At 50.3% G+C, this 23,612-nt stretch overlaps 1 protein-coding gene across 1 annotated transcript; it reads left to right on the top strand.

Moving 5' to 3' along the window:
- The first annotated feature begins 286 nt into the window (after positions 1-286).
- Positions 287-15,903, top strand: LOC138097025 (carcinoembryonic antigen-related cell adhesion molecule 7-like). The gene is made up of 8 exons (XM_068993250.1): positions 287-350; positions 1,244-1,603; positions 2,834-3,112; positions 13,254-13,364; positions 14,538-14,582; positions 14,901-14,932; positions 15,552-15,593; positions 15,838-15,903. Exons 1-8 carry the CDS (start codon positions 287-289, stop codon positions 15,901-15,903), a joined length of 999 nt encoding a protein of 332 aa, XP_068849351.1.
- The last annotated feature ends 7,709 nt before the right edge of the window (positions 15,904-23,612 follow it).

The raw sequence follows: 23,612 nt of genomic DNA on the forward strand, positions 1-23,612 counted from the left end.
AGGCAGAGGACTCAGCAGAGTTCAGGGAATAGAAATACAGACAGAGGGGGAAGGGGGAGGGGGACCACTAGGGAGGGAAGGAGGAGAGGGGAGGCAGGGGGCGGAGCCTGGGCAGAGACCCCGCCCCCGGGGCACGTGACCCAGCGAAGTTCTGCGCCCCGGCAGGCCCAGCACAGAGCACAGAGCGGGAAGGACAGCAGAGCTCACACAAGGACGCAGGGCTTGTGAGCGTTTCTGGAGCAGAAGTTCTCCTCACAGAGAGAGGGACACAGCAGACGCAGGCACCATGGAGCCCCCGTCAGGCCCTGCAAGCAGGCGGCATGTCCCCTGGAGCAGGCTCCTGCTGGCAGGTGAGAGGGGACAGTTTTCAGGGAGGGGCCAGAGACTGGAGAACGAGAGACTGGCTGGTCCCTGGGGGAGATGGGGCTCTGAGAGGGGACAGGGGGCTTCTGTTCAGACCTGAGGACAGAGGGGAGCGGACCGGGGAGGGAGGGGCTCAGACACAGGAGCCTCTGCATGAGCTAGCGCTGGTGAGGGGCGGGAGGACTCAGCTGCTGTAGGTTTTATGTGTAATTCTTCACTGAGCAGTAACTGTTGAAGACTGATGATGATAATAATAATTTCTATCTGGGTGTCACTACAGAAAAAGACATAAGCAGGACAGTAAACACTGTCCTTACCCGGCACCCTTAGAAACAGACAATTAAAACCACGCTGTGGAATTCCTGGGAACTCTCATTCCTTCATCCCCAGGTACTAATGTCTGGAGCCTGGTCCGGGCCCTGGGTTTCAAGCAGGATCAGACAAGCCCCTGCTCTCATGGAGCCCGCGCTCTGTGGGGAGGAACACAGACAAGCAGAGAGATGGAGAGTGTGCTGGCAGGTGCTCCAGGCGTCACGCAGGAACCGGAGCAGGGAATGTCAGCAGTGAGCACGGAGGGCCTTTACAGCAGCTGATCGAGGGGAGAGGCATCTCCCAAGAGGCCCCGAGTGTGAGCAGGTGTGTGAGGGCAGCAAGGGAGTGAGCCAGGGGACAGCTGGGGAAGCAGAGGGAAATACAGCCCAGAGGGGCAGATGTGACGGGGGTCATGCTGCTGACCTTAACCACACACACACAAACATACACACATACACACCCACACTAAGGCTGAGGGAGGAAGAGACCAACTCAGGACCCAGGGCACCATTTTCCCATCCCCCACACAGGTCACACTAGTAACCGATTTCTCTCTCTTCCCTCCCAGTCTCATTCTTAACTTTCTGGACCCCGCCCACCACTGCCCGGCTCACTATTGAAATGGTGCCCCCACTTGCTGCAGAAGGGTTGGATGTTCTTCTACTTGCCCACAACGTGACCAAGAATCCTCTAGGCTATGCCTGGTACAGAGGAGAAAGGGTAGACAACGCCCAGCTAATTGTATCATGTAGGGTAGATAATAATGCAGCTACCAATGGGCCTGTGTACAGCGGACGGGAGACACTTTACCCCAACGGAACCCTGCTGATCCGGAACGTCGCCCAGAAAGACACAGGATCCTACACCCTGCTCGTTACAAAGAAGGATTTACTGACAGAAAGACAGACTGGACACCTCCACGTGCACCGTGAGTGCTTCCTCTCTGACCTCGGGGTGTTTGGCAGGCGGGGGCGGGGGTGGAGGGTGGTGGTGAATTCTGTTCACACAGGACTGACAGCCCCGGAAGTTGCCCCCATCCCACTCTGCACTATGTCCGGGGTCCCAGTTTGAACATTCAGTGCAGGACACACGCTGTGGAGACAAACTCCAGAGGGTCAGAAATGCTTCCAGGAAGCCAGGCCCTGCAGACACTGTGCAGAGAGAAGGACGGGCTGATGGAGGGACTCAGCAGAGGGACAGCACTCTCAGTCCAGCCCTCTGGCCCCTCCCCGTGACCAGGACCCTGAGGAAGACCCTGCAGGACTCAGGGAAGACCCTGGCCTGAGGGCCCCAGGGATCCTCACAGAGAAGCTCAGCCCCAGGAAGCCCCTCCCAGACCCTATCCCAGGGCTCCTGCCTCCAGTGACACTGGGAAGCCTGTACCAAATCCCTAGGCTCCTAAGCTGGTCACCAGCCAGGGCTCAGCCCTGAGAGCCACGTCCGCTCAGGGGCACAGCCTGGTCCTACTCCTGAGACTCGGCATGGGGAGCACACAGGTACAAGGTCCCCAGGAATCAACCAAATGCCCTGGGGGACTTGGAGACGCCAGAGAAATCTCAGCAGCCCCAGAGAGGAACAGAGGAAGGAAGACACTCCTGGCAGGTCCTCGACCCGAGGGTGCCACCCAGGGAGCTCTCTCCCCAGGCTGGTTGATGAAACCAGGATAGATGCCAGGTGGTCTCTGAATCCCACCCAGGTCTGTCCACCACTAAACGCTGCTGCACAGTCGACCCCCGAGGAAGCCTGTGCTTCTCCCAGACATAGAGCAGGTGGCCTCACACTCTGAGCTAAGGTCCCCATGCATTTGTCTTGCCATACACAAGCATGCCTTATCTTTAAAGACTCTGTCTGGCTGAGAGGCGAAGGATGCCAGTTTTGTTTGAAGGTGTTTCTACAGGAGACAAAGGTATAAAGAAAGGGAAAGTGTTAGTCGCTCAGTCACGTCCCACTCTTTGCTACCCAGTGTGCTATAGCCCAGCAAGTTCCGCTGTCCTTGGAACTCTCCAGGCAAGAATGCTGACTGGGTAGCAATTCCCATCTCCAGGGGATCTTCCCAACCCAGGGATTGAGCCCAGGGCTCCTGCACTGGCAGGCAGATTCTTTACTGTCTGAGCCACCAGGGAAGTTCAGGGCAATGTTCTCTCTGTTATCTGCACAGCGGTGCTACCCACACCCGTCATCACCAGCAACAACTCCAACCCCAGGGAGCACGAGGACACCGTGGTGTTAACATGTGGAGCTGAGACCCAGAACACCTCCTACATGTGGTGGATCAACAGTCAGAGCCTCCCCAAGAGCACCAGGCTGGAACTGTCCGAGGACAAGAGGACTCTCACAGTAGTCACCGTGACAAGGAATGACACAGGACCCTATGTGTGTGAAGCCCGGAACCCAGTGAGTGTCAGCCGCAGTGACCCATTCACCCTGGATGTCCTCTGTGAGTAACCTCTGTTCCTAGGTGACCTGAGCTGCCCACCCAAATGCACGTTGCCAGAGGCCAATTGACACCCATCCCTCTCAGGTCCGAGTACATGGGCCATCACCCCTGGACACCCAGACTGGACATGACTTCCTGTCCCAGGCAAGTCCAGGCAGGTCCACCTTGAAGGAAGCCAGGGAGGGGATGGGCTGCTCTGTGTTGGTGGCTGAGGATCACCAGAATATGATGGGAGAAACAAATTAACGTCAGACTCATAGTGAGTGAGCATGAAGCTAATGATTGCAAATTTTTCAGACAAGCGTGTGAACAGCTCAGAAGGACCCTGGGGCCCCAGTACAGACCAGGAACCTCCCTTCCCTCTGATTGCACCACGTGTGGCTTTCTGCTTTTTGCTCCAAATGGTCCGGACACCCCACCACTTCCCCTCAGACTCCTCTGACCATCCAGAGGGTACCTCAAGCTCTCCTGCCACACAGCCTCTCACCCAGCCACACAGCGCTCCTGGCTTGTCAGTGTGAGGCCCCGGCAATGCGCCCAGGCTCTCTATCCCCAATCACAACATGTACTCTCAGGTCCTACATTCCCTGACTGGCCTGGATAGCACCACAGTCAGAAGACCAAGGTTCCCAGGGCTGATAGCACAGAGCTGTCCAGTGTTAGAGTGTTGTCCCAGCAACCAGGAGAGGGTCCCCCTGGCGTGATCTGGGGGTCAGAGGGGATGTGTGTTCGTCTCTTTCCCGTTGTCACCTGAACAAAGACCCAGGGCCTTCCTCACAGTCGCCTTTACAGAGGTCACTGGGCCCCGAGACTGCGGAGGGAGCAAGGCCAAGGCCCCCTCACCCACTCTCAGCAGTCACCCCTCTCTCTCTCCACAGCCCCTGTGGCAAAACCCTCCCTCCAAGCCAGCAACACCACAGTCACAGAACACGAGGGCCCCGTGGTCCTGACCTGCCTCGCAGATGAGACTGGGGTCTCCATACGCTGGTTCTTCAAAGGCCAGAGTCTCCTCCTCGCAGAGAGGATGACACTGTCCTCAGACAACAGCACCCTCACCATAGACCCCGTCAGCAGAGAGGACGCCGGGGATTATCAGTGTGAGGCCTCCAACAGGGGCAGCTCCAGCAGAAGCGACCCCCTCAGGCTGCGTGTGACCTGTGAGTGGCCATCATCGCCTCCTTTCTTAGTCATTCAGTGGTGTCCGACTCTCTGTGACACCACAGACTTGAGCTCACTAGCCTACTCTGTCCATGGGATTTCCCAGGCAAGAGCCCTGGAGTCGGGTACCATTCGCTACTCCAGGGGATCATCCTGACCCAAGGATCGAACCCGAGTCTACTGCACTGCAGGCGCTCTTCCCGTATAGGCCACCAGGGAAGCCCATTTTAACCTGGATAAACTTCCTTTATTAATTCCACCAACAATTAGCCTATCATCTCATTTCCTTCACTTCAAGCAAGTGGAACGTGTGCTGTCTCTCCCCTCCTCACCCCCTGATTTCTCCTGGCCCTCTGCTGTGAAGCCTCGTTGCCAAGACCGCTGGAAGCAGCGCTAAAATCAGTCCCTGGGACTTCCTGGGCAGCCCAGCGGTGAAGACTCCACCTTCCACTGCAGAGGTTGCTGTGACCTCCTCCAGGGGATCTTCCCCACCCGGGACTGGGTCCCTGTGTCCTATGTCTCCTGATTGGCAGGTGGGATCGTTACCACTAGTGCCTGCTGGGAAGCCCCGGTGAGTCACAAAGGCTGAATCTCCTTTATCTTATGTGCACCGTGGGGTGTGGTATGCACTCTATAGAGCTTTGTGAATACGCGCCCCAGTGATGGTGGGATCACAGCAGACGTGTTCAGGCAGGAAGTGTCCACATGCTAGCTGGCACTGCTGTGACTGCGGGCTTGCCGGCACACTCGACTCCACGTCCCTCCACCTGTCTTTCTTAGTTGCGCCGTCGTCTCTACAGTGGAAGTGACGCCATTTCTCCCCAGGATGGGCGGTGGTCATGTGTGGAGAGATGGGGGCCTTGAGGACTGTAATTTGTGCAACATAAACGCCTACGACTCTGTGTTGTCTGTTGGTCGGTTAGGTCAATGGTTTGCAGTGCTCTCACGGCCTCTAGTTTCTCACTGAAATTCCCTCTGACTGCCGCATCCATCATTGAAAGTGGGGTGTTGTCGTGTCACTGTTGTGACCGAGCTGTTTCTCCCCTCGATGCTGTCCATTTTGATTCACAAATCTGGTGGTGTTAGGTGCATGATGCCTATAATTGTTTGATTTCCTTGGTGAATGAAACTTTTCTTGATATGTAAGGTCTTACTTTGTCTCTTGTAGGCTTTTTTGATTTAGAGATTATTATATCAGACACTCATACAGCCACCACAATTCTCTTTTTATTACTATTTGCATAGAATATCTTTTTCCAACCTTACTTCTACCTATGTCTTTGTATCTAAAGTGAGTCCCTTGAAGAGAGTATAGAGACGGGTCATAATTTTAATCCATTCTGTGATTCTGTGCCTTTAATTTCAAGGTTGAGGCTATATATGAGTCAGATACTTCCCGATAGGAAAGAGCTTCTGCCATCTCACTACTTGATATTTGTCCTATGAATTCCTCTATTTCTTCCTCTTTGGTAGTTAAGTGATTTCCTTTCTTAGGTGTCGGTTTGATTCTATCTTTCCCTTTCCACATATATTTCAGTTCTTTTCTTAGGGGCTAACTGGAAGATACAATTAATATCTTAAACGTATCTATCTGGTTGAAATATCAACTAGGTTCTATGATGCATAAAACAGACAAGGTGCTCCTATACATCTCCATCCCCCCGGTTTATACACCTATTGTCATCAATTTCAGCCATGCTTATACAATGCGTGTCCATTACATAGATTTATAAATATTGTTCCAAGAAATACCTTTGAAATGAGAAATAAAAGCAAGTGACTGCAAGAAAGACAAAAATATTAGCTTTAATGAGATAGCTACCTTGGATCACTCTTAGCACTGTCCTTTTTTCTTTAATTAGTTTTTTATTGGAGGATAATCGCTTTACAGAATTCTGTTGTTTCCGTCAAACCTCAACATGAATCAGCCATAGGCGTACATTTACCCCTCCCTTTGGAACCTCCCTCCCCATCCCCTCTAGGCTGATACCCAGCCGCGGTCTGAGTTTCCTGAGCCATACAGCAATTTCCCGTTGGCTATCTGTTTTGCATATGGTAATGTAAGTTTCCATGTTATTCTTTCCATGCGTCTCACCCTCTCCTCCTCTCTCCCCATGTCCATAAGTCTGTTCTCTGTGTCTGTTTCTCCATTGCTGCCCTGTAAGCAAATTCTTCAGGACCATTTTTCTAGATTCCGTATATATGCGTTAGAATACGGTATTCGTCTTTCTTTTTCTGACTTACTTCCCTCTGTATAATAGGTTCTAGGTTCATCCACCTCATTAGAACTGACTCAAAGGCATTCCATTTTGTGGTTGAGTAATAGTCCATTGTGTCTATGCACCACAATTTCTTTATCCATTCATCTGTCAATGGACATCTAGGTTGCTTCCATGTTCCAGCTCTTGTAAATAGTGCTGCAATGAACAATGGGTTACAGGTGTCTTTTTCAGTTTTGGTTTCCTCGGGGTATGTGCCCAGCTGTGGGATTATTGGGTCATATGGTGGTTTTATTCCTAGTGTTTTAAGGAGTCTCCATTCTATTTTCCATAGTGGCTGTATCAATTTACATTCCCACCAACAGTACAAGAGCATTCCCTTTTCTTGACACCCTCTCCAACATTTATTGTTTGTCAACTTTTTGATGATGGCCATTCTGACTGGTGTGAAGTGATATCTCATTGTAGTTTTGATTTGGATTTCTCTAAGAATGAGCCATGTTGAGCTTCTTTTCATGTGTTTGTTAGCCATCTCTAAGCAACCTAGATAGCATATTCAAAAGCAGGGACATTACTTTGCTGACTAAGGTCTATCTAGTCAAGGCTATGGTTTTTCCAGTGGTCATCTGTGAATGTGAGAGTTGGACTGTGAAGAAAGCTGAGAGCCGAAGAAATGATGCTTTTGAACTATGGTGCTGGAGAAGACTCTTGAGAGTCCCTTGGACTGCAAGGAGATCCAACCAGTCCATTCTAAAGGAGATCAGTCCTGGGATTTCTTTGGAAGGAATGATGCTAAAGCTGAAACTCCAGTACTTTGGCCACCTCATGAGAAGAGTTGACTCATTGGAAAAGACTCTGATGCTGGGAGGGATTGAGAGCAGGAGGAGAAGGGGACAACAAGAGGATGAGATGGTTGGATGGCAACACCAACTCGATGGGCGTGAGTCTGAGTGAACTCTAGGAGTTGGTGATGGACAGGGAGGCCTGGCGTGCTGCGATTCATGGGGTCGCAAAGAGTCGGACACGACTGTGCAACTGAACCGACTGACTGATGTCTTCTTTGGAGAAGTGTCTGTTTAGGTCTTTTTCCCACTTTTTGATTGGGTTGGTTTTTTTTTTTTTTTTCCTGGTATTGAGTTGTATGAGCTGCTTGTATATTTTGGAAATTAACCCTTTGTCAGTTATTTAATTTGCTATTATTTTCTCCCATTCTGAGTGCTGTATTTTCACCTTGCCATCAAAGGTCCGTCTAGTCAAGGCTATGGTTTTTCCAGTGGTCATGTATGGATGTGAGAGTTGGACTGTGAAGAAGGCTGAGCACCGAAGAATTGATGCTTTTGAACTGTGGTGTTGGAGAAGACTTCTTGAGGGTCCCTTGGACTGCAAGGAGATCCAACCAGTCCATTCTGAAGGAGATCAGCCCTGGGATTTCTTTGGAAGGAATGATGCTAAAGCTGAAACTCCAGTACTTTGGCCACCTCATGAGAAGAGTTGACTCATTGGAAAAGACTCTGATGCTGGGAGGGATTGGGGTCAGGAGGAACAGGGGACGACAGAGGATGAGATGGCTGGATGGCATCACGGACTCGATGGACGTGAGTCTAAGTGAACTCCGGGAGTTGGTGATGTACAGGGAGGCCTGGTGTGCTGTGATTCATGGGGTCGCAAAGAGTCGGACATGACTGAGCAACTGAACTGAACTGAACTGATAGTTTCCTTTGCTGTGTAAAAGCTTTTAAGTTTAATCAGGTCCCACTTTTTTGCTTTTGTTTTTATTTCCATGACTCTAGGAGGTGGTTCATAAAGGATCTTGCTTTGGTTTATGTCATCGAGTGTTCTGCTTATATTTTACTCTAAGAATTTTATAGTTTCTGGTCTTATATTAAGGTCTTTAATCCATTTTGAGTTTGTGTGTGGTGTTGGGAATTGTTCTAATTTCATTCTTTTACCTGTAGCTGTCCAGTTTTCCCAGCAGTGTTTATTGAAGAGGCTGTCTTTGCCCCATTCTATATTCTTGCCTTCTTTGTAAAAAAAAAATAAATAAAAGGGTACCCATGGGTGCCTGGGTTTATTTGGGGGCTTTCTGTCTTCTTTCATTGGCCTATGTTCCTTTCTGTGTATAGTCCTGGCACACAAAAAATTATGTGTTTTTGTGCCAGTACCATACTGTCTTGATGACTGTAGCTTTGTAGTATAATCTGAAGTCAGGAAGGTTGATTCCTCCTGCTCCATTCTTCTTTCTCAAGACTGCTTTGGCTATTTGGGGTCTTTTCTGTTTCCATATGAATTGTGAATTTTTTTGTTCTAGTTCTGTGAAAAATGTCATTGGTAGTTTGATAGGGATCACATGGAATCTGTAGATTGCATTTGGTAGTATCATCATTTTCACAGTATTGGTTCTTCCTACCCAGGAACATGGAGTATCTCTCCATCTGTATCTGTCCTCTTTGATTTCCTTCATTAGTGTCTTATACTTTTCTGTGTACAGTTCTTTTCTCTCCTTATGTAAGTTTATTCCTAGATATTTAATTCCTTTTGTTACTAAGATGAAAGGGATTGATTCCTTAATTTCTCTTTCTGATTTTTCAATGTTAGTTTATAGAAATGCAAGTGGTTTCTGTGTATTGATTTTTTTATTTGCAACTTTGCCAAATTCATGATTAACTCTAGTAATTTTCTGATAGTGTCTTTAGGGTTTGCTATGTACATTATCCTGTCATCTGCAAACAGTGAGAGCTTTACTTCTTTTCCTATCTGTATTGTCTGTTTTAACCTCTCCTCTTTCATTTCTAATTTTGTTGATTTGAGTCTTCTCTCTTTTTTTCTTGATGAGTCTGGGTAAAGGTTTGTCAATTTTGTTTATTTTCTCAAAGAACGACCTTTTAGTTTTATTCTTCTTTACTATTGTTTCTTTCATTTCTTTTTCATTTATTTCTGCTTGGATCTTGTTGATTTATATCCTTCTACTAATTTTGGGGTTTTTTGTTCTTCTTTTTCCAGTTGTTTTAGGTGTAAAGTGAAGTAGTCTATTCAATGTTTTTCTTGTTTCTTGAGGTAGGATTGTATTGCTGTAAACTTCCCTCTGAAAACAGCTTTTGGATTATGAGACTATTATGAAAACTATATGGCAATAAAATGGATAGCCTGGAAGTAATGGACAGATTCTTAGAAAAGTTCAGTCTTGGACTGAACCAGGAAGAAATAGAAATCACAAACAACCCCATTACAAGCACTGAAATTGAAGCTGTGATCAAAAATCTCCCAAAAAAGAAAAGTCCAGGACCAAATGGCTTCACAAGAGCATTCTATCAAACATTTAGAGAAGAGCTAACGCCTGTCCTTCTAAAACGCTTTCGAAAAATTGCAGAGGAAGGAACACTTCCAAACTCATTCTATGAGGCCACCATTACTCCGATACCAAAACCAGACAAAGACAACACTAAAAAAGAACACTATGGGCCAATATCACTGATGGACAGAGACGCAGAATTCCTCAACAAGATTTTAGCAAACAGAATTCAGCAACACATCAAGAAGTTCATAAACCATGATCAGGTTGGGTTTATTCCAGTGATGCAAGGATTCTTCAATATACGCTAAGCAATCATGTGATATATCATATTAACAAATTGAAAGATAAAAACCATATGATCATCTCAATAGATGCAGAAGAAGCCTTTGACAAAATTCAGCACCCATTTATGAAGACAACTCTTCAGAAAATGGGCACAGAAGGAACCTACCTCAACATAGTAAAGGCCATATATGAGAAGCCTACAGCAAACATTATTCTCAATGGTGAAAAACTGAAAGCATTCCCCCTAAGATCAGAACCAAGACAAGGGTGTCCATTTCCACCACTATTATTCAGCATCGATCTGGAAGTCCTAGCTACAGCAATCACAGAAGAGAAAGAAATAAAAGGAATCCAGATGGGAAAGGAAGTAAAGCTCTCACTGGAATGTATTTTTCCATCCTCTCGCTTTCAGTCTGCCTGTGTCTTTAGGTGTGAAGTGGGTTTCTGGTGGACCGCGTATATACGGGTCTTGTGTTTGTATCCATTCAGCCAGTGTGTCTTTTGGTTGGGGCTGCCACCGATCAGCTGTTCCGCTGTCCACGTCCGTGTTCTGCGTGGATCTGTATATTCTTTTCCGCTGGTCAGGTCCTCCTCTCCACTCTCAGCTGGTGTTCTGCATGCACTCCTGTCTCTGAAGGTGTGTTCCTGATGCATCTGTGGAGAGAGACGTACTCCACGTCCCCCACCTTGTTCTTCTCCTGACCTCTGTTCTTTATACATTCCTATGGCTTTGAGTTACTGTCCAGTGTTTGAACAGTCATCTTAAAGGATCCCCTTTACGTTTCATATGAGGCACGTCTCCAAGGAATAAACTCCTTTGACTGTTGTTTATCCACGGAAGTCTTAATTTGAGCTTCATTGAAGAAGACTTTTTCTGTACATTGCTTTCCTGGCTGAAATCTTCCATGTAGGACTTAATTCAGTCATCCCAATATCTTCTGGCCCCCTGGTCTCTGATGTGAAATTTGCTTTCACTTTGTTGAAGATCCATTGTGCGTGATGAGCCGCTTCTCTCTTGCAGCTTGAATCACTTCCTCTTTCCCTCAGTATTTCAGCAGTTTGGCTAAATTGTGTCACAACATCTGTATCGTGAAAGATCCTTTCATGGAGTTCCTAACCACCCTTGATAGGTTATCTCCCATCTAGCTTGGAAAGTTTTAAGCCATTAATTTTAACCATTTTTTTCACTGCTTTTCTCTCTGTCTTCTACTTCAAAATCTGCCATTCTGCACGTTTGTCCACTTGATGGAGCTCTGCATAATACTTTGCCTGGAGTCACCAGTCCTCATTTTTTTTTTCCTTTCTAATCCCCAGTCTGAATAATTTCTTTTGTTTTTTTTCCTCCACGTTCATGGATTCTTTCTTTTACCTGCTCAAATGTGCTGAGGAATCACCCTTCCAAGTTTTTGTTTTCACTTCTTATACTTCAGCTCCAAATTTTCTTCAACCCTGTTTAAATAATTTAACAACAAGGAAGAAAACATCTTTCTTGAGAAGCAGGTTCTCCTTAGACCTGCCCAATATGGAGACAGCCATCCCCTCACACTGAGGACTCCAGGGCTTTAGACATGGACCTTGATTATATAGCTACCTGAGTCAATCTCAGACAAGAACATTAAGAATAGAAAACCAGAATAGAGAGGAGGCTAGTTTTGGACCCTGAGAAGGAAGGCTCATCCCACGGAGCTCTCAGGTGGGACCAGCCAAGGAACTGGACTTGTCCTCATGTTTGATGTTCCGTCTTCCCTCTCTAGGGGCTTCACAGGTGGGGCTAGTGGTAAAGAACCAAAGAACCTGCCTGCCAGTGCTAATCCCAGAGACTAAGAGATGCAGGTTCAATCCCTGGGTCGGGAAGATTCCCTGGAGGAGGAAATGGCAACTCACTCCAGTATTCTTACCTGGAGAATTCCATGGACATAGGCATCCGTCCAAGATATCTGGAAACACAGGCGAAGGTCATGCTCTTTGGTAGTCAGTCCCTACCTCTGAGAAAGCCCATGAGCATTCCAGTCCAGGTGCAAACAGATCAGGTGACATGGGGACATGCATCCGCTGGTCAGTGAGTTGATGAGCAGAGTTTATGGCTCACTGAGAATGGGATGCTGCCCCACACAATCAACAGTGTCAGGACAGAGGATGCAGGATCCCATCAGTGTAGAGTCTCCCCACCGTCAGAGTCTGCTGATGAGACCCCAGCTCCTCAGCTGAGCACTCTTAAGTGACCCTCAACACCTCTACACCTTCCCTGGTGATTTCACAGGAAGTGGGTGTGTAATGAATGCAAATAATGAGGCTGTGGTCTCCTTTCAGAGCCTGTAGAACAATGTGTCCAATTAATTGTTCAAAACTTAGCTCATCTTGTCGTAGTTTGGTTACTATTGGTGAGAGTTGTTGGACTGTGGGCAGCACACTGGATCTTGTGCCTCAGTTTCCTCATCTTAAACCTGGAGAAGAACAGCTTGATGTTAGGGCTGTTCAGAGGCTGTTCACCAGGAAGTTGATGAGATTAAAATCCTTCCCCGGGTCCCTCCGCAGAGTCAGCATGCAAGAACCATTTTCACTGGTGATATTTTGGTTTTCAACACGGTGGTTTTTGACTGTAAAGCCGAACAACTTGCTTGCATTTTGTTGCACCCGCTACTAGTTCTGTGGCTTCCGGTGATCTACTGAACTACTGTGTGTCTCAGATCTGTGTGTACAGTGGGGATGACAGCCCCTCCCTCATGCGGACGGAAAGAGCTGGGTGTGAAGGATTTCGCCCTGTGCAAGTCGCACAGGAGGAGCTGAAAACATTGGCTCATATGATTAACCAGTCAGTGTTAGTGGACTGGAGAGGACCTGCCCTCCACCACCCACAATAGTGATGGAAAGAAAAAATCAGAGGGTGGGGGCATAATGTGAGACGAAAAGAGTCCTTCAGAGGAAAATGAACAGGACATGGAAATGGCTACCGTGAGAGAATGGAGAGTTAGAGCAAGCCCAGGGCTTCAAATCTGAATTAGAGGAAAATGATGCAACCACGTGCGGTGGGAGAGTTGGGAGGACACCGTGATGACAAAACATGCAACCACACGGGGCTCAGAGCATTTCCTTCCTACTAACCAGGCCCAACCGTCAGACTCCTCTGGGTGTTCCCTCCAGTGAACTCGGACCTCATTTCCCCTCTCTCTTCCTCTTCTGCTTTCAGGGCAAGAAAACAGCCAAGCCCTCGGTGTGGGGGCCATAACTGGCATCGTGATTGGGGTCCTGCTTGTGCTGACGCTGCTGGCTGTCCTGGGGCGTTTCATTTTCCTTCACAGGTACAGTGGCATTCCCAGATGCTGCTCCTGCCCCAGGTTGACCCTAGTCCTAGAGGAAGGACACCCCATCCTCCAATTTCCGACCTGGATCTCCAGGACCTCCCCACTTCCCCACAGATATTCTCTCTCGTCCTTCAGTTCCTGCCTCACCTGGTATTGACCTGTGGCAGCTTCCTTAACACCGTCCTCATTTATTTTGTTATTTAGTCGCGAAGTTGGGTCCATCTCTTTTGCCACTCCATGGACTCCTGTGTCCATGGAATTTCCAGGCAGGAATACTGGAGTGGGTTGCCATTTGCTTCCCCAGGTAATCTTACTGACCTAGGGATCGAACCCGCGTCTCCTGCATTGGCAAGCGGGTTCTTTACCTCTGAGCCACCAAGGAAGCCTCATTTATCAGTTAACACAATTAAGACCCCTCCATGTCCTAGTTCCCTATATGTAGGCTGGCAGGTAGTAAGTACTCAGAAAAAGGTATCTCTTCCTGTATATTTCAACCCAGCTACTCTATGAGGCACAGTCACGGGGCCAGGATCTGAGGGGCATCCTGATCAAAGTCACGCTTGGCCAGAGAGTGGAAGTCTGGACAGGCCATGTGGGGTCAAATGCCCCCAGCTGGCAGATGCATTAACGACACCCCTGATGCATGAGACAGAACATCGTGCTGGGTCAGCGGGTGGTGGGATGTCTTTACACTTCAGGTCCAGGTGATGGAGGGAAAGGAGAAGGCCGCTGTCACATTTCAGCATCTCCTGGGTGAGGGCAGGGGGCCACAGCAGCGACACTGCCCTCAGTGAGACCCCAGAGTCGCTGGCTTCCCTTTCCTCCCCACACACTTGCCCTGCTCTCCCCATAAGCGTGATGCGTCCACTCAGACACAGCTCTGGATGGATGCATGCCTTTCCCAGAGCACTGGTCCCGTCGGTTGCCACTTTCTTCTGAACCCTATTAGGCTATGGTCCTGTCCCTCTGGACTCAGGGCAGATACGGCTTCTTAAGGACTTTCCTCAGCCTCCTTGCTGGGCCCTCCCCTCTAAGTGGCCTTGGTGGAGAAAGGAGGTGTCCAGCCCCTGCTTGGATGTGGGGATTCTCCTCTCCCATGTTCTAACACCAAAGCCTTGACCTCCCTCTACACTCCTCACAAACATGCATGTTTTTCTTTCCTAACCCCGGCTGCCTGCACAACAGAGGGAAGTGGCCCCCAGAGTCCACCTCAGGTGAGTGTCTGTTCAGCCCAGCACAGCGGGGCTCCCTGAGCAGGCCCTGCCATGTCTGTTCCTGCCTGGCTCCCCCAGGGTCTCTGGCCCTTTCTCTGGCGCTTCAGCACAGGGGACCCCAACTGGCTAGTCTGCTTGTCCTGTGGCTTATAATCCTGGAAGGCTCCCTCGCCCTCACTGGGGCCTGAAATTGCCAGTGTCTCTCCCTTGGTGGGGCTATTTCTCCCATGGTTCTCCAGAAGTTAGACTCTCAGCCTCTCCTGAGAGAATGGGCTAAGCTTCCTCACATGCTCAGTGGTAACTCCTGTCTCCTCCCAGGACGTGGTCCCTCTGGCAGCTCTGTCTCCCAGGTGAGTACATTCATTCCTTGTCTCTTCTCCCCAGCGTCCCCGCTTCACAGGCTCAGGGCAGGGGGACTGTCCAACCCTGACACATTGTGCCAGACCTCTTTCACTCGAGGGTAGTTGAAAGTCGCTCAGTCGTGTCCAGCCTTTGTGACCCCATGGACTGTAGACTGCCAGGCTCCTCTGTCCATGGATTTCTCCAGGCAAGAATTCTGGAATGGGTAACCATTGCCTTCTCCAGGGGATCTCCCTGACCCAGGGATCAAGCCGGGGTCTCCTGCATTGCAGGCAGATTCTTTGTCTTCTGAGCCACCAGGGAAGCTTGTAAGAGTAGTTAGGACATGGCAAGTCCCACCAAGCTGGGAGCTGGATGCACTTCAGGGACGTGACCACCCATCACCTTATCCTGGGGCTGCCCTGGTCCCCTGACTTGACCTCAGGAGAATCTTGGAGTCGAGCCAGGAGGAGAGTGGGCACTGGATCATCAGTCAGGGGAGCCAGGCTAACAAGGATGTGAAACAGAGCCCAGACAGGATTGGGGTGGGGGCGGCAGGCTTGGAGATGGCTGCTTGGGAGAAATGACTCTCCTTCCCTCTCCTCTGATGCCTGCTTCCTCCATGCCCAGGCCTCCCGACCTGATGCCAGGCCTCCTGCTCCCATCTACCAGGTGAGTGTGGGGATCCAGGTTCTGGTCCCATAAGCCCAAGGGGCAGAGGAAATGCCCCCTGCGCACCTGGCTGTGTTTGAAGGTCCAAGAAATAGCAGAAAGATGGAAAGGGGACGAAGGGGAGGTGGGTCTGGACCAATAACCTCTGACCCAGACAGACCCTGGGGGACCCGGGGCTGGGAAGTCCCTGGGAAGCCATCTGAGAAGGTTACATGAGCTTGGAGGCGTCGGGTTTCTTTTGCAGGAATTACTACGCGCTGACACAGACGTTTACTGTCATATCAACCACAAAGCAGATGTGGGTCCTTAGTTCCTCCAGACACGTCTCCTTAACAGACTGTGAGAAAGAGCTTACCTGAGACCCACGACCCGAGTGAGGTCAAGAGGGAGAGCTTGAGGCAGAGAACCAGCTCTGAGACCTGAGGCTATTCGGGAACCTGGGCCCAGGCTCAGGGTCCTCCTGGATTCCTGGACACCCTGACAGGCTGCCCTGAACCCTGATGGACCAGAACTCAGACTGCAATTCACACAATGGGGGGAGGTCCCAACAGGGCAGCACTGGGCCTGTGACCCACTGCGGACCACCAGAGAGATCTGAATAAAGAGCACTTTCCTTCTGGCTGGAAAATGTACTGCCCTTGCATCCTGTCCAGCTAGAAATACACCTGAATCTCTGCTCCGGTCTCTCCATGGTTCCTCAGGGAACGCATTAGCTCTAGTTACCTGGCCTCCCCATCTATTCCCTGGGGGAAAGGAAGGGGAAGATTGTGAGAATGGAGGGAGGGGGCATGCTAACAGGAAAGGAGGGTCACCAGACCCTTCGCAGCCACGTGGGCACTCGGCAGTCCTCACACTGCCCTGGGGTCCCAGGCACCTCCCAGTGCCTGCTCACCTGGCATGGGGTCTCTGGAGAATAGAATATGGGTCCATCTGAGAGCCCCTAGAACCCGAGTCAGGAAGGACGAGGCACGGGTGAGACCATATTATGGGTGAGGCCCCTTTACAGCCTCTTGGTGTCCTGAAACCTCTGGCCTTCCTGTCCAGGCCCTGCTGGCCCCCACTGGTGCTGCCTCCAATGAATTTTTGTTGTTCAGTTGCTAAGTTGTGTCTGAGTATTTGGGACCCCGCGGACTGCAGCTCGCCAGGCTTCCCTGTTCTTCACTATCCCCCGGAGTTTGCTTCAACTAATGTCCACTGAGTCAGCGATGGCACAGGAACTTTTGTCTGTCCCCAGATCTAGGATCCAGAATGCCTTCTCTCCATGGGTTTCCATTGTTTCCCTAAGGGCCTAGGCCCTGAGGACACCGTTCCCTCTCAGGGGACAGAGGAGCAATCAGAGTCAGCAAAGTAAAAGGGACTCAGAAGCCATGTTTTCAGCAAGGCCCTCCCGGGAACTCCCTGTGACCTCTGTACACTTCCTGCTGGTTTCCACTTTGCTCTCCATTGTAAATTGTGAGTCTCCCCCCATCACACACACACACATGTGAGCCTCAGGGCGGAGGTGCAGGCTCTACCTAAAACTCACCCTGGCTACCACGGCAAAGGGCTCACCTGTCCCCTCCTCAAAGTGTCCCAAGGGCCTTCCCACCCGGATCTCACCTGCAGCCCCCACACACACCAGGGCTAGCGGTTCTCAGTCTCTTCCTGAGGCCCCTGCGGTAGGTGCTGTTCTCACATAGGTCCCTGGGGTAGGTGCCACACTCACACACATGTAGCAGGCGTGTGCACAGGGCACAGAGCCCACGGAAGACAGGCGTGCTCTGCCAGTGCCAGTGCCAGGTGTGCTGAGATGAGACGGGAGGCAGGAGAGACTGCCTGCAAAGCTTCCGGTCATGACTGAGGTCTACATTACTCCTCATCCCCCTGCACACAGTCTTGGATGAGACAAGGTGACACCTCTTGGTGTTCCTTATTGTTCTGTAACAAGTGACCACAATGTTAGTGGCACAAATCAAGGTGTCAGTATGACCCTGTTCTTTCTGGATTCTACAGACAGTTCATTTCTTTGCCTTTCCAAGCTGTGAGAGGCTGCCTGCTTTCCTGGGTTCGTGGCCCCTTCCTCCATCTTCAAAGCCAGCAGTGGAGCATCTTAAAGCTCCCCAAGCTCTCCTTCCATCACCCCATTTCCTCTGGCTCTGCCTCTCCTGCCTTAGAACATTATGAATGTATTGACTCAGCCCAATACATTCCCCACCATAATCTCCAAGTCACCCCACCATATCTCCCATATACCCCACCATAATCTCCCAGTCATGTGATCTGAATTTCATCTGTAGGTTTCCTTCATCATGGGGCACATTTCTCGGATTGTGGGCTTGAGGCTGTGGACATCTCTTAGGGTTCTGTGCTCTGCCCACCACTCCTCTCAAGGCTGGGGTCATCATCTTCCCTCACTGCAGTCTGCTTTGGGCAGCTTGGACTTTGTCTTGCTGATGTGGGGTCAAGTCCTGCCATGACGTCCACAGCAATCTCACTGTCCCTGAGCCCTGGAGATCGAGGCCAGTCCACACTTCCTGCAGCTCTCCCCACCTCTTCTTTCCTGTGAAGTGAACGTTGCTCAGTTTGTCCAACTCTTTGCAACCCCATGGACTGTAACCCTCCAGGCACATCTGCCACGGGATTCTCCTGGCAAGAATACTGGAGTGGGTAGCCATTGCCATCTCTGTAGGCTCATCAAACCCAGGTCTCCCGCATTGCAGGAAGGTTCTTTACTGTCTGAGCCACCACGGAAGCCTCTTCTTTTCTAGCAATGCCCAATTTTTCAGAATGAAAAGAGAGCAGATGTGACTCAAAGACCACAGCTCCCAAGTCTCCAGGTGACTTGTGTTCATCAGCACCATGGACAGTGTCTCTGCTGTGCTCAGCCCCTGGGCTGCAGCAAGAAGGGTTCAATGGGATGGGACTGCTGGATATCTTGCCCATTTCTATTCTATGACAAAGATGAACATGGTAGAATGTGTCCAGGGATAACCCACTTGCTCCAGTTTATGAATCGGGAGCACTTACTCCTGTCTGTGTATCAGCTGTAGCTACACCCATGATAACTCCCAGGTGAATGATCCTGCACTTGGAGGGGGTCCTCAAGGAGGCTGGGAACTAACTTTGTCCTCTCAGAGTATCTCCACGCCGCTGAGTGTCAGGTAACTGGCTTGTCTACAACTTGGAGGGAACGTTTCATGATTAAGTCCTGACCCTCGGTAACTGACCTTGGAGACAGCCATCACTAGCCTGGAGGCCCCTTGAGCACAGCCTCCTGTTCCCTCATTCTCGAAATGATCCCCCCTCACTCACAGAGCAAGGCTGACCAGAACGCCTGGGCTACCCACCCAGTTCCTCCAGTATGAGCCTCAAGCTAGGTGTGAGAGCTTTTGCAATCTCTCCATGCTTCCAACAGAGCAAGGGTCCTGCTGAAGAACAAGTGGAGCCTGAAGACCAGTCTCCAGGGTAAATCGGTCACCTGAGGGCTCCTCCATCTGCCTGTGAACCACAGGGAAGAGAAGTCACAGTCACCCCAAATTTCCTCATCTCCATAAATATACCATTGACAGGGGTAACTCTGACACCCAAACCCAGCACTATACCTCCCAAGGGCTCAGGTCTAACCCATCCAGCATCCCTAACTGTCATGCAAAAGGCTCGAGATACCCAGTATAATGGTCCCCTGGGTCCCAGGGGCCTCCCTTATCTTCCATGGGGACAGAGTCTGCAGGAATCACCCGGGCTCAGGTGCACCACCTGCGGAACCACGGTGTTTAAATGGAGCAGCAGAGGGAGCTACTGAGGGTATCTCAGGGGTCCTGGCATCTGGCCAGACACAGAGGCCCAGCCACAGGACTTCGTGAAAAGATGGATAGAAGGATGGGTAGGGGATACAGGAGGGATGGGGTGTGGCAGAGAGATGGACGTATGGACACAGGTGCTGTCTCCTCACAGGATTTTTCCAGAAAAGGTGAGGATGTTGGAAATGATCATATTCCTATACTCCCCAGGCTAACGCAGTTTAGTGGATACAGTGGCATTGAGTGTGCACACAAGTTGACCAGGACTCCAGTTTTCTAAGAGGATCCCTGAGCTGGGAGCTTGGACATGCAAGGATTCACCTGCCCTGCTTCTGCTGAGTCCACTGGCCAGCTCCAGGCCTGATGCAGGGAGCTGCATACCTGTGTGTCGAATGAATGAGCCCCTGGATCATACTCCATGGGGCCCGAGATTTGTGGTGAGGATGTTCACTGCAGAGCAGATGGTCAGTGTGAAAGGCGGGATTGCTCGCTAGTGGCTGTTCCAGACTGAAAACAAATTTGTAGTGAAGTCACCCCCATGGCACAGCAGGTCCTCAGCCTGTGGAAAATCAGTGTTTCAGTGGTGTTCTGGATGCTTGAGAAAGAGGGACATGAAAAGAAGACCTGACAACCTCGGGAACAACATTTAATTCTGAACTACTCTTAGGAAACATTTTTATTTCTTTTTTTTTATTTCTGGCTCACTGGGTCTTCATTGTTTTCCACCAGTTTTCTCTAGTGCAGTGAGCAGGGGATACTGTTCGCTGCGATGCGCCGGCTTCTCATCGCGGTGGTTCCTCTCCTCCCGAGCATGGGCGCTTGGCAAGCACACTTCAGTCGTTGCAGCTCGTGGGCTCTAGAGCACAGACTCAGCAGTTCTGACGCACGGCCTTAGTTGCTCAGAAGCATGTGAAATCCTCCTGACCAGGGATGAAACCCGTGTCGCATGCTTTTTCAGGCAGATTTCTATCCACTTAGCCACCAGGAAAGTCCTCTAAACAATGCTTAACTTGTAGGTAGACACTGGATCATCATGGCCGCCCCAAACAAGAGGTTTTCCTAGATACCTGCTGCCCACAAGTGTAGGGCCTCCTCAATATTCAACATTCCACCCCCGAGGTGTGCATTTTATCAGCTGATGAACCCGCGTGAATACATGAACATGACCCAGCTTCCATAGCTTCCGTTAGGGCTCATACTTGGTGCCGTAACTTGCGTGGGTTTGAGCAAGTGATCAGCTGCAGCATGGGCTTCCCGGTGGCGCCATGGTAAAGATCCTCCTGCCAGTTCAGGAGACCCAGGTGTGATTTCTGGCTCAGGAAGATCTCCTGGAGAAGAAATGGCAACCCACTCCAGTGTTCTTGCCTGGGAAATCCCATGGATAGAGGAGCCTGGTGGGCTACAGTCCATGGGGGTCACGGGAGAGTTGCACCTGACTTAGCAACTAGAACAACTGCAAAGTCAGGAAGAGTCCTTTTGCCCAAGTCACACCAGCAGGGCTGGTGAGCACAGAGCAGGTGGTTGTGAGTCTGTAAATTCAATAAGGATGACATACATCGCTTGTTTATTTACCCATACTCAAATACAGAAACCTCGTCTGTAGGGCGGCCATGATGATCCAGTGTCTACCTACAAGTTAAGCATTGTTTAGAGGACTTTCCTGGTGGCTCAGTGGATAGGAATCCAGTTGCCAAAGCGTGAGACATGGGTTTCATCCTTGGTCAGGAGGATTTCACATGCTTCTGAGCAACTAAGGCCGTGCGTCAGAACTGCTGAGTCTGTGCTCTAGAGCCCACGAGCTGCAACGACTGAAGTGTGCTTGCCGAGAGCCCACGCTCGGGAGTAGAGAAGCCACCGCGATGAGAAGGCAGCATATCGCAGCAAAGAGTAGCCCCTGCTCACCGCACTAGAGGAAACTGGTGGAAAACAATGAAGACCCAGTGCATTCAGAAATAAAAAAAGAAATAAAAATATTTCCTAAGAGTAGTTCAGAACTAAATGTTATTCCCGAAGTTGTCAGGTCTTCTTTTCATGTCCTTCTTTCTCAAACATCCAGAACACCATTGAAACACTGATTTTCCACAGGCTGAGGACCTGCTGTGCCATGGGGGTGACTTCACTACAAATTTGTTTTCAGTCTGGAACAGCCACTAGCGAGCATCCCGCCTTTCACACTGACCAGTTGCTCTGCAGTGAACATCCTCACCACAAATCTCGGCCCCCGTGGAGTATGATCCAGGGGCTCATTCATTCGACACACAGGTATGCAGCTCCCTGCACCAGGCCTGGAGCTGGCCAGTGGACTCAGCAGAAGCAGGACAGGTGAATCCTTGCATGTCCAAGCTCCCAGCTCAGGGATCCTCTTAGAAAACTGGAGTCCTGGTCAACTTGTGTGCACACTCAATGCCACTGTATCCACTAAACTGCGTTTGCATGGGGAGTATAGGAAAATGTTCACTTCCAACATCCTCAACCTTTCCGGAAAAATCCTGTGAGGAGACAGCACCTGTGTCCATACGTCCATCTCTCTGCCACACCCCATCCCTCCTGTATCCCCTACCCATCCTTCTATCCATCTTTTCACGAAGTCCTGTGGCTGGGCCTCTGTGTCTGGCCAGATGCCAGGACCCCTGAGATACCCTCAGTAGCTCCCTCTGCTGCTCCATTTAAACACCGTGGTTCCGCAGGTGGTGCACCTGAGCCCGGGTGATTCCTGCAGACTCTGTCCCCATGGAAGATAAGGGAGGCCCCAGGTAACCCGGTGACCATTATACTGGGTATCTCGAGCCTTTTGCATGACAGTTAGGGATGCTGGATGGGTTAGACCTGAGCCCTTGGGAAGTATAGTGCTGGGTTTGGGAGTCAGAGTTACCCCTGTCAATGGTATATTTAGGGAGAAGAGGAAGTTTGGCGTGACTGTGGAGCCCTAGTTCCTTCTCTTCCCTGGGGTTCACAGGCAGACAGATGAGCCCTCAGGTGACAGATTGTACCCTGGAGACTGGTCTTCAGGCCCCACTTATTCTTCAGCAGGACCCTTGCTCTGTTGGAAGCATGGAGAGATGGCAAAAGCTCTCCCACCAGGCTTGAGGCTCAGACTGGAGGAGCTGGGAGGGTAGCCCAGGCGTTCTGCTCAGCCTTGCTCTGTGGGGAGGGGGGATCATTTCGAGAATGAGGGAACAGGAGGCTGTGCTCAAGGGGCCTCCAGGCTAGTGATGGCTGTCTCCAAGGTCAGGTACCGAGGGTCAGGACTTAATCATGAAACGTTCCCTCCAAGTTGTAGACAAGCCAGTTATCTGACACTCAGCGGTGGGGAGATACTCTGAGAGGACTAAGTTAGTTCCCAGCCTCCTTGAGGACCCCCTCCAGGTGCAGGATCATTCACCTGGGAGTTATCATGGGTGTAGCTACAACTAATACACAGACAGGAGAAAGTGCTCCTGATTCATAAACTAGAGCAAAGTGGATTATCCCTGGGCACATTCTACCATGTTCATCTTTGTCATAGAATAGAAATGGGCAAGATATCCAGCAGTCCCATCCCATTGAGCCCTTCTTGCTGCAGCCCAGGGGCTGAGCACAGCAGAGATACTGTCCATGGTGCTGATGAACACAAGTCACCTGGAGACTTGGGAGCTGTGGTCTTTGAGTCACATCTGCTTTCTTTTCATTCTGAAAAATTGGGCATTGCTAGTAAAGAAGAGGCTTCCGTGGTGGCTCAGACAGTAAAGAACCTTCCTGCAATGCGGGAGACCTGGGTTTGATGAGCCTACAGGGACGGCAATGGCCATTCACTCCAGTATTCTTGCCTAGAGAATCCCATGGCAGATGTGCCTGGAGGGTTACAGTCCATGGGGTTGCCAAGAGTTGGACAGACTGAGCAACGTTCACTTCACAGGAAAGAAGAGGTGGGGAGAGCTGCAGGGAGTGTGGACTGGCCTCAATCTCCAGGGCTCAGGGCCAGTGAGATTGCTGTGGACGTCATGGCAGGACTTGACCCCACATCAGCAAGACAAAGTCCAAGCTGCCCAGAGCAGACTGCAGTGAGGGAAGATGATGACCCCAGCCTTGAGAGGAGTGGTGGGCAGAGCACAGAACCCTAAGAGATGTCCACAGCTTCAAGCCCACAATCCGAGAAATGTGCCCCATGATGAAGGAAACCTACAGATGAAATTCAGATCACGTGACTGGGAGATGATGGTGGGGTATATGGGAGATATGGTGGGGTGACTTGGAGATTATG

The sequence above is a fragment of the Capricornis sumatraensis genome, chromosome 20, assembly GCF_032405125.1.
Source record: "Capricornis sumatraensis isolate serow.1 chromosome 20, serow.2, whole genome shotgun sequence".
In the NCBI taxonomy this organism is placed as follows: domain Eukaryota; kingdom Metazoa; phylum Chordata; class Mammalia; order Artiodactyla; family Bovidae; genus Capricornis; species Capricornis sumatraensis.

Excerpts from the sequence above, each read along its gene's own strand:
- LOC138097025 (XM_068993250.1), top strand. The coding sequence starts at position 287 with ATGGAGCCCCCGTCAGGCCCTGCAAGCAGGCGGCATGTCCCCTGGAGC. Across the intron at positions 14,583-14,900 it reads GCCCCCAGAGTCCACCTCAG|GACGTGGTCCCTCTGGCAGC; the intron begins GTGAGTGTCTGT and ends GTCTCCTCCCAG. Across the intron at positions 15,594-15,837 it reads CTCCTGCTCCCATCTACCAG|GAATTACTACGCGCTGACAC; the intron begins GTGAGTGTGGGG and ends TTTCTTTTGCAG.